The sequence below is a fragment of the Magnolia sinica genome, chromosome 2, assembly GCF_029962835.1.
Source record: "Magnolia sinica isolate HGM2019 chromosome 2, MsV1, whole genome shotgun sequence".
Taxonomy (NCBI): domain Eukaryota; kingdom Viridiplantae; phylum Streptophyta; class Magnoliopsida; order Magnoliales; family Magnoliaceae; genus Magnolia; species Magnolia sinica.
In genome coordinates, this window is record NC_080574.1 from 134,024,434 (window position 1) to 134,035,440 (window position 11,007).

Genomic DNA, 11,007 nt, shown 5'->3' on the forward strand with positions numbered 1-11,007 from the left:
AAGATATTCAGATCTATTGATGTTCTAGCCAAACTAGGGAAAACTTTTTAAAGAGGCTTATCTTCCATCTAAACATCTTCCAAAAAAATGAATGCTTCTTCCATCTCCCAAAGAAAAGCCAATCCCCTCCACGAACTTCCTTCCTAATCCTGCTATTGCTTTCCAAACCCCCTGATGCTTTAATCCATCCACCTCCTTCCTCTAATCCATATTTCTTTACTATGACTAGTTTCCATAAATGACCTTCCTCTCCACCAAGCCGTCAGAGCCATTTCCTCAATAGCGCGCAAAGTTCATCAATTTCAGACTTTTTATGCCGGCTCCCCCCTCTTGAAATGGCTTGCATACCTCCTCTCATTTCATTAAATGATATTTACATTTTGTCTCCAAATTTTATTAAAAAGATCTAAAAACGACTTTGGGTACCTGAATAAAGACAGAAAAATAGGCCGAAAGATTAGACATAATCACCTTTATCAACGTCAATCTTCCTCTCAAGGAGATGTCTTCTTTTCCAACTCGATAACTTCCTTTCAAACCTTTCCACTACCTTATCCCAGAAGTATTTTGCCGGTTTACATATGCATAATGGTAAAACTAATTAGGTCGAAGGAAATGAGCTTGATTGACAGCTAAAGATTCTAGCATATTTGCCCACCTTTGCCTTAGACAACTGTATCCCCAACAATTCAGTTTTACTTATGTTCACTCTCTCCACCAACCCCAGCCACATGTCACATTTCGCATAAGAACCATTAAGGACGCTGATGTTAGCAGCCCCTCCAGACACCCCATCACCCCCCTGTCCGCCATGTACCCCCTCCCTTTGTCCATTGTTAGCAGACACTGACCTCACTTCCCTGACTCCACTGCCCCCTTCGTCATCTCCTCAATCCATCTCATCTCACCAATCCCATCCTGAGTCCTGACCAATTCTCTGCTTCCACGTCCCTTGGTCATGATCTCGTACTCCTGAGGAATGTCCATCTTGCACTCCTTGAGCTTCAACACCTGAGGCTGCCATTGTCGCCACTTCAAAGGAGCTCCCCTTCTTGCAATGAATGTTTTCATAGCGAAACTCCTGATTTTCTTCCTCAGAACCTATTTCTCCCTCCTTCACCACTCTGATTGAGGTCCGATCTTCACCAACCCCTGCTGCAGCGGTTTCCAGCACCGGATCCTGTTTCTTTCATCTAATGCAGATTTGATACGCTTGCAATATCTTGCACTCTTCAGACGAAGGATCTATCCCCACCACCTTCCAAGGCAAGAACCCACCTCTTCAAATACTTCACTAATCCAGAGCTCTAAAGGGAGCTCCACAGATCTGATACCAAGACTCCTTGCCAAACATTGACCATTCCTCCCATCTTGACGCCTCTCGGATCATACTGCGAGTGCAACAAAACCCACACTTTTGAATCAGACATTAGCTGTATCACTTTGTCTTCTCCTTCCACATTGCAATTCTGCAGAAGCCAATCTTCAACCTCTCTCTGCCACGTTCCGGGCCTGACATACATTGAAAGGATTCCCATGCCTTTTGTACCACCATTGGATGCACTTGCACTGTCGGAACATCCTTCATGTCCACTCTCCAAACCCATTCCTTTGGAACATCCTGTTGCTGTATCTTCCCCTCTTCCTCTTTCTTCTCCATTTCTTTTTCTACTTATTTTTCCATGGCTAGGGATACCACTGATTGCATATCTAGAAGATTTACCTTCCTTCAGCCTTCCCACCCTTTTTCTTTCAATTGGTGCGCAGGAACTTTGTTACCCTCCCTGTTCTCCTACTTCAGTCGTCCTCCCTTGCCGCTGTCTTCTTGTTGTGTTTACCGTTGTTTATCTCCTCCGAGCCATACCTAGTGACATTAACCCTACGTCCTCTCCCTTGCACATGAACTCTGTAGATGGCTTCAACAGCTTCTTCTGTCGCTTCCCTCACCCTCATCCGAATGAAGGAAATCCCCATGCTTCCATCGTCCCTTTCTTTTTTGGTATTATGATTTCTCTAACCTTACGATAATCCCAAGAGATCTCCCTGAAGTTCAGATGGTTCCAGTTTGCAGAGAATTTTTTGACAAAAACCTTCGGACATTCCTGCAATTTCTTTTTTCCCTGGCCCTGCCGATAATACACTGTCAGATTTTCCTTTTGGGTTGGTCCACTCTCCCATTTCCTTAGCCCCCTGAAAAATCTATATTTAGACGGGCATTCCTCTTGATCTCTGATATCTCGACCAGAAGAAAGGATTTCTTTCCCTCTTTCTTCTCTACTGCTATCTTCGATTTTCTTCCTCTGATTCCAAAGAGATTCATTGGAAATCCCACCACTCGCATAACCTTCACTACAATCTTTGTAGAGCAACTCTTTCCCGACGATAACTTCTCTGCAATTAACCCCATGACAGTGCCGAAGAAGATCATTGAGAGAAACTAGTCCTTCCTCGATGATTCATTTTCACATCCCACCATCACACCAGCTCTGATTTCTCGTCACCCATCATCACGCCAGCCTAAATATTTAACCTTCACGAGGTGGAGAAGAAGAAACCCTTCCCATTTTAAATAAAAGTTTTGTTGTTCATCGAGAATTAAGGTTTTCTATCAATTTTCCAGTTTTTCAACAGATACGGATCTGAAAGACAGCTTTTAAGAAGGCACTAATCAAGGTCAGGAGGGAATGTAGATAATGCCTGGTAGTACCTATAAATTGACATATGGTTGAGTATGTTTTTGGTGCGACTTTCTTTTGAACTTACGGAGCATTTGGGTGGCACAGAAATCAATGTTGTGGAGGCGCATTTCTGCCTCCCTTTTCTCTTGTTTTTAGGTTCAGTTTTCTGCGGTAGCATTGTATTCTTTTCCTGCCTTGTTTTGCTTGGTGGGCTTTCTAACAAAGATTTTTGTTACCTCTCAAGATTTTTATTTTTATTTTTTTGAATTGATGGGTTATGAATTTTCTGTGCCCATCTGCCTCAGAATAAAATTTTTGTTATTTTCATGTACTATTCGACACAAACAAAATATTAATTTGCAAAAAGAAATCGGCATGGCCCTAGGTACTTCCGAATGTGCTCCAAAGGAAGCTGTTAAGTCTGATCTCCAATCTGGGCAATTGGATGGGCCTGATCTGTATTCTGAACCCTTGGATGTGCCCAATCTGAAATCTGTACTCTTAAATGGGCCTCCTAATCACACAATCTACTATCAGTTTGGATCACTCTGCTTCAATTGGATGATCAGATGGCCTGGATCCATCAGGCCCATTCATTATATGGCCTACTGAATGAATGGTTGCGTTCTCATTTTGTGTATGGCATGTTCACGGTATTGATGTGGAAGGATGTTACTTGCCTTGGCTCCAGTGGCATGGGATCAGCTGCCATTTTGCCATATTTTACTGATATTGTGATGACTGCTTAGTTTTTGTCTATTACTTGAGGCTGAAGCGTTGATTCAAAGTAGGTTTATACATTTGTACTAGCATCTAAAGTTTTATTTCACGCAGGTTACAATCCCATGTGGACAAACTGCTGAATTTTCAATAGTCAGCTCTGGTGGACCTGAGTATCTTTTACATACTGCTGAGAGTAGCTCGTAAGTACTATATGACCTCACCACTAGAGTAACATTTGGATTCATGTATTTAAATAATATTCTGGGTATCATAGTTATTGCACAAACTGTTTTCGTATGTTTTTTTTTTTTTTTTTCTTTCCTTCGAGTGACACAGCCATGGAAGGTCACGCTTGTTACTAATATTCTGGATGTTTTTGTCATAATAGTAAATGGCACTTTGCTAAGCTCATGCATGTGGGTAAGGCAGCTCATGCACATGCCACATGTATGATAGCATGGTACATGGTTGTGAGATCCAATCCATTCATCCGATGGGTACCATTATGTAGATGCTGTGGCACAAGAACCAGGTCGGCTTGTCAAGGGGACAATGCAAAACAAATATATCACTGGAAAAAAAAAAAACTTGGCTGAAGTGGTTTTACATATCTAACTGTTCCTAACATCGTGGCCCACCTGTTGCATGGACCTGAATTACTTTGGAGCGAGAACAATTAAGACTCATCTGATGGGTGACTTGGATTTTGCACACGTCAACCACATTGGCACATGTGGTGATGTGTTGATGGTATTTCTTGCAAACATGCGTGCGCTTGGCAAAGCTCTACCATTTGTATGTTTCTGTTCAAGCAGCAGTCATCCAAAACTGTGCAGTAGATTATTTAGCAACCTCATCCAAGTATATTGTTTTGTTGAGGTTAGTCCGGCCCTACTCAAATTTTTTATTCTGCTAAGCTCTGTCCAGGCCCATTTACACTCCTGGTTGTCTTGTTAGGTTTTTATGTCATAATTTGCGAAAGGAACATCCATCCAAGGTTGTTTCAGGACTCAGGATCTGCCTCTGATGTTATCTCTAATGTTGCTATCTGTTTCTGATTGTACAGGATGAGAGATACCATTGTTCTTGCAATGAGATTGTTTATCATGAGGGTATAATTCCTAACTTAATGTTTTTCTTTTGCAGTTAATAGTTAGAATGCTTTAGTACATTTAAATGGGTTTGGTGCAAATTTTATAGCATTTTTCGTGCACCTGCCTCCATTCAACACTTCTCTGTGTGTTTGGGGGGGAGGGGGGAGTGGTTTGGCGGTGGTGTTTCTACACCGTATTAGGACAGTGATACTCATTAATTGGGATACCGAACTGGGTGTATGACTTGCACTTCCACAATCATTCAAACCTCTCTTTTCCCATTGGATGCTTGAGTTTGATGGTATCCATTTGAAGCATGAAAATGCCACTCGTACCATCTATAATTTCTGTGATTTTTAAAATTACGGTCATGTGTTATCTGCAATATTAGTTGACCATTTAGATGAGATGCTTTGGTTGCCAAGACTTTTTATCACCTATGGTAGACATGAAATATGTACCTTCCTGTAATGCCCTTGGGAGGGATTATAACTAGAACAGGTTGTATGCTACAACTAGGGCTGTCAATGGGCTAGGCCGGTGCACCTGGATGGCATGTGGCCCTATGGCTGGGCCCGTCCTAAAAGTGAAGCCCCTTTATTAATTGGGTTGGGATTGGGCTGTGTATAAGGGGCTGTCAGCCCGGCCTGAGTGTAGCCCTGCTTGGTCTGTTTATGGTTTCCATGGGTATATTCAAAAGATCTTCTCTCTCTCTCTTTTGATATATTTTGTGAAATATTTGATGGATAATCTAGATTAGACAACTTATTAATAGTAATTAACATTCTTCTAGATGAATAGATAACTATTAATAACACTTAACATTCTCCTAGATTAGACTACTTATTAATAGCAATTAACAACAAAATTAAATAAGCTTATTAATAGCAATTCATGGTAGTTAACATTCTCCCGGATTAGACAACTTATTATTAGCAATTAATATCAATTAACATTCTCGTAGATGAAATTATTCCAGAGTTGGTAAATAGGCTCTGGTCGGGGCTGGGACGGTTATTAACTTACAGGGCTGGGTCATGGGCCTTTTGATTTTGGTCCTTCACGGGCCTGGCCTGGGCTTGGGCTTAAGTCCTACAATGTGGGCTGATCTTGGACTGACCTTGGCCCAGTCTGAACCTGACCCGTTGACTGGCTAGCTACAACCAACTCATTTTTTTTTTTTTTTTTAATATTCTTTTGGATATTTATTTTCATTTTTGTCCTTTGAAATCTCTTAAGAGGGTAGAATGGTTGTAGAGGTGCTTAGACTTTGTCCTTTGGCACTATTCTGGCTTTGCCTGCATTCTAGTTATTTTCAAGCATTTCCAGTAGATCTGTTCAAGTGCGTTGTGTTTCCTAAAAGCTATTCTAACTGCATTGTGTTGACGCAGTTCAAAAATGCCATAGTGCTAGATGTAGGATGTTCACAGGAATCCTATTATGATGCTCTTTTTCTTCTTTTCTTTCCGTTCTTGCTAACACTGAGGTTCATGTCATCTAATAAATGACATTTGAATAATAAACCAAATTCAAGACATGGAGAGAGCTTCTCAAAGAAAAAACAAATGGAGCGCATTTAGGACAATCTACAGGAATAGTAGGTTTTGTTTAACAGCTTTGACATAAAACACCCGGGCTGAGATTGCATACAATGTTTTTTGAATACATAATACAAGTTGATTGATGGGATGGAGATATGCTACCTTTGTAGCTTTGCTTAGCTACTGCCCACTGTCTCTGTTCTAACGAAGGAGTGGCTCCTGACCTTCCATGAATATGGTAGTGGAATTCTTGAAAGACAACTAGAAGACTCGTTAATGGATCCCACTTCATTGCTGTGGAGACCTTTATTCTTTAGGATTAAATGAAAGGGTAAAGATATTAGAAGATCATATAAAATCACGGAAATTTTGGGAATTGAACATATGGGTTACGATAATCAATCTTTATATGATTTGTGCTCCAACATTGTAATGTGAAAATTTTATAAGCTGGGTTTGGACCTGCAAACTCAAGTTGTGGCACAGAGTAAGCTTAAACACCAGAATCTCGATTTGGAGTCACCATATGCAATTAATTTATTCCACTGCGTATTCTTGTAACAAAAATCTCTTTTCAGTTGTGGTAGAGAACACAGCTGATAAAAATAGAGGTCATTGAAATTAGTAATAAAACCATTGGAGAAACAAAGGATGACATTCGAATCAATATCAGTATGGAGAGTGGACCAAATAAAGTTATTTTATTTAAGAAAATGGAGAGGATTGATGAAAAACCTTGTTGACGAGAGAGGGAGGGAGGGGAACTCGGTTCAGACTTGGCATGACTCATTGAGTCAGATTAACTCGATTTAAGTCGAATCAAGTCTTTGATTCGACCCAACCCAACTGGATTCTTTAGGATTAAATGAAAGGGTACAGATATTAGAAGATCATATAAAATCAAGGAAATTTAGGGAATTGAACATATGGGTTACGATAATCAATCTTTATATGATTTGTGCTCTAACATCGTAATTTGAAATTTTTATAAGCTGGGTTTGGACCTGCAAACTCGAGATGTGGCACAGAGTAAGCTTAAACACCAGAATCTCGATTTGGAATCACCATATGCAATTAATTGCATCCACTGCGTATTCTTGTAGCAAAAATCTCTTTTCAGTTGTGGTAGAGAACACAGCTGATAAAAATGGGGGTCGTTGAAATTAGTAATAAAACCATTGGAGATACAAAGGATGACATTCAAATCAATATCAATATGGAGAGTGGACCAAATAAAGTTATTTTATTTAAGAAAATGGAGAGGATTGATGAAAAACCTTATTGACAAGAGAGGGAGGGAGGGGAACTCGGTTCAGATTTGGCATGACTCATCGAGTCAGATTAACTCAATTTGAGTCGAATCAAGTCTTCGATTCGATCCAACCCAACTGGATATAGAGTTGAGTCCAGTTTCGAGTTATAGAATTGTGGGATAAACAGCTGTTTGAAATGATAATTTGAGTGTCTGAAGAATAAATTTCATGGAAATATTTTAAATTCTATGGAACTTGGACATATGCACGTGTTGGTGTCAATGTGGTGGCTTTCAAAATTCGGTTTACCTGCTGTACAAATATTTCACATAATAAATTCTTTATACTTAAATTGGATGTTGTAATTGTTTATATTGTATAGATTCATAACATAACATACAAATCAATACTTTTATGTTAAATGTGTAAGAAAGAAGTATAATTAGACAAACATTAGGTTTTCCTTTGAGCTGTGTTTTGGAGTGTCAAGCGGGAACACGCATGTCAACACAACATAATAGAATAAATTGCAATGTCCTTGTTACAGTGTTTACATGCTATGCTATTCATACGTATCATGAAGCAAAGGGTAGGGTTGAAACTGGATGCCTGGTATTCCAGTAGCAAACCTCTTATTGGAAATCTTGAAGTGTCATCAGAAAGGTGCAAGTAAATTTACAACACACATTTCTTTATTGCAGGCTGTTGAGAAGAGGAAAAAGAAGAAGGGTCTCTTCTTCAAGTAGAGAGAGAGAGAGAGAGAGAGAGAGAGAGAGAGAGAGCATGCTTTTTTTGGGCTCAGAATGCGATGGTCTGTACAGCAAGTGTAATTATTGGAAAGTGAACGGTATCCACGAGTGTGTGTGATTACAGTTTTATGCGGGTGGTTGTACTACAGCTGTAGGTGTAGTTGAAATTCTATTTTTGCTCTAATGAAAGAATAAGAATATAGCTTATTTGAGGCCCTTGCTATATGCATCTAGTACCTTTTCTCAGTTTTGTGTAGGGGAAGGGAGCTTGTTTCCATCGAACACATGATGGCAGGCCGGAGCTGTTTAGATCTTCCATAAAATGCTGGCCATTTCCAACAGGTGAGCTGAACTGTTTTAGATCTTCCATAAAATGCCGGCCATTTCACACCTCAGGTGGGCCACAGACTGTCAGGACAGAGTAATGGCTAGAAAAAAAAAATTAATCTGAACCGTCGACTTTGTAGGTTGTGGTCCACCTAAATGAAGTTATCTGATTTTTAAGGCAGAAGATTCGGCCTTTTTTTTTCCCAATCTCATGAAAAGGTCAGATCTCACACGAACGTGTATCCGCATGTGGATGCGTGCGCTCCACGTGCGTGTGAAATTAGCAAACCGAATGGCTGTATTGGGATGGAGAAATGATCGCATACAACCGGCAGCACGCTACAGTCAATTTCTTCAGGGCTTCAGAATTTTCGTTTCTGTGCCTGTGAACTTGAGTTGTCGGTTAAACTAACCTACAGCCGGTTGTTGGTAATCAGTCATTAATCTCAAATCATTAGCTGAAACCTACAGTTAAGAAGAACTAAGTGGGTAGATGATCTAGCATCTAGTTGGAAAAGAGCATACCAACGGCCCATATTCAATATTACGTGTCTTGCTGAGGATGGGTGATCTGGCGTGATTTTCGTGCCGTAAAATGTTCATGATGGTGACCACCTCTTCAATGGCTTGGTTCGGCTGGATCTTGTTGCACTTGTGTTTCTTATTTCGGACTTTATATAGACACGTGGCAGTTGGGCACGTGTGAGCATAAAGGAATTGAAATGCATAGTTGCATGCTATTGTACGATCCATGAATAACCCTATCATAGTACGTCTTATCAGTGCAATTGGGCTTTGTCAAAGCCCGGCCTGTGAAGAAAAATCTAGGCCCGAACCCGATTGGTCCGTGATGTGATGTTAGGTGAAAACAAACGGGTCGAAACCCAACCCGTCATGATTATGGATCGCGTGGTGTGCTCTTGGTGTGTTTATGTCACCAAATTCCGTGGCCCTACCATGGTGTATATGTTATATCCGCACCGTACATTTATTTTGTGAGATAATATTAAGGCACGAGCTAAAGAATGAGTCAGATCCAAAGCTTGCGTACCACAGAAAGCAGTGGGGACAATGATTCCTACCTTTGAAACCTTCTTAGGGCTATGGTGATATTTATTTGCCATCGAAGCTGTTCTTAAGGTCACCAAGACCTGGATGAAGGGAAAAATCAAATATGAGATTGGCCCAAAACTTATATGATCCCTAATAAGTTTTTAATGGTAGACGTTCAATCCCCATTTCTTCACGTGGTGCGGATCACTTGAGTTAAGTTTTCAATGGTAGACGTTCTATCCCCTCTGCTTTACCTGGTGTAGACCACTTAAGTTCTGGATCTACCTCATTTTTTAATGCCCACTGCTTTACCTGGTGAGGACCACTTGAGTTTTGGATTTACCTCATTTTTGGTTCTTGAAAAATGGATGAACAATGTGGATATAACACATGCATTGTGGTGGGGCCACAGAACTTGATGACCTAAACACACCGCCTATGTAAGAGGTGTGTGACACACCCATGAGCGGATTAGGTATTCCCCGGATCCACCAAGGTGGGTGGAACCCTGAGTGTGGGGCCTATTGTGATGTATGTGACTACATCCACACGGTTCATCCATATTGAAAGCTCATTTAGTGCATGATTCAGTTCCAAATCCCAGATGGACCATAGTACAGGAAACAGTGGTAATTGACTGTTAAAAACTTCTCGTGGGTCACTAAAGCTTTGGATCTAGATGATATTTGTGTGGTCTCTTCATCTAGGTATTTGTGACCTTATTAACAGGTTGGATGGTAAATAAACATTCCAGTGGAATCTATGAAGTTTTTAATGGTGGAGATTCAAGCACGGCTGCTTCCTGTGGTGGCATCCACTTAAGATTTGAGTCAGCTTCATTTTTGGGATTATGCCATAAATATAAAGCTTATATTTATGTTTTCGGTTCATCTAGATCTGTGTGACCTTATAAACAAGTTGAATGGCCAATAAACATCGCAGTGGGCCTTAGAAAGTAGGGGTGCACATCGAACCGGTAGAATCGTGGAACTGGACCGGAATCGATCCAATGGTCCAGTTTGGTCTGGTTCTAGATAGCACCGGTTCTGATTCTAGTTCCAAAATTACAAGAACCGTTGGATATGGTTCAGTTTTGATTTAGGGGGCATGTAGAACCGAACCGAACCGTTGATCCAAACCGTGGCCCAGAACTGTGGATCCGAACCTTGGATCCGAATCACAGACTAAAATTCTTGTTTATCTTGCATTACTACATAGGTTTTGGCAGTGGTGGATTTCTCAAAATTAACATGATAAAATAATCAAAAGTCATGCTATAGCAACCATACTAAAAATACACTTCAAGAATGTTTCATATTCTAAACTTTGGAATGGGCAACAGTTGAAACATTACTCTAATCAGAACTAGCAGACACTATTTATGTGAAATCAGGGTGCCACTAGAGTATGCCTGCACATACATTTAAAATATATTCTTTGAATGTTTATTCTACCCATTCTACATTGTTTGCAGTTGCCGTCGTGCAGCTTATAGTATTCACTAAGAATCCATCTTGCACTTAAGGCCTACATGTTGCATTTCATTGCAATACCAGTACACTCCTGGTTGTATGGTTTCAAGACTTTAA

The 11,007-nt window shown here is 40.4% G+C and overlaps 1 protein-coding gene across 4 annotated transcripts in view; it reads left to right on the top strand.

The window, feature by feature from the left end:
• LOC131237736 (uncharacterized) overlaps positions 1-8,263 on the top strand; it is a 67,542-nt gene extending 59,279 nt beyond the window's left edge. For 3 of the 4 annotated variants that reach the window (XM_058235682.1, XM_058235684.1, XM_058235685.1), the window contains 2 exons: positions 3,513-3,601; positions 7,991-8,263. In XM_058235682.1, coding sequence (XP_058091665.1) covers positions 3,513-3,601; positions 7,991-8,156 — 255 coding nt within the window. In that variant the 3' untranslated portion in view covers positions 8,157-8,263. Of the gene's footprint in view, positions 1-3,512; positions 3,602-4,467; positions 4,514-7,990 lie in introns of all 4 variants that reach the window. The other variant, XM_058235683.1, reaches the window with a different exon arrangement.
• Positions 8,264-11,007: the final 2,744 nt, after the last annotated feature.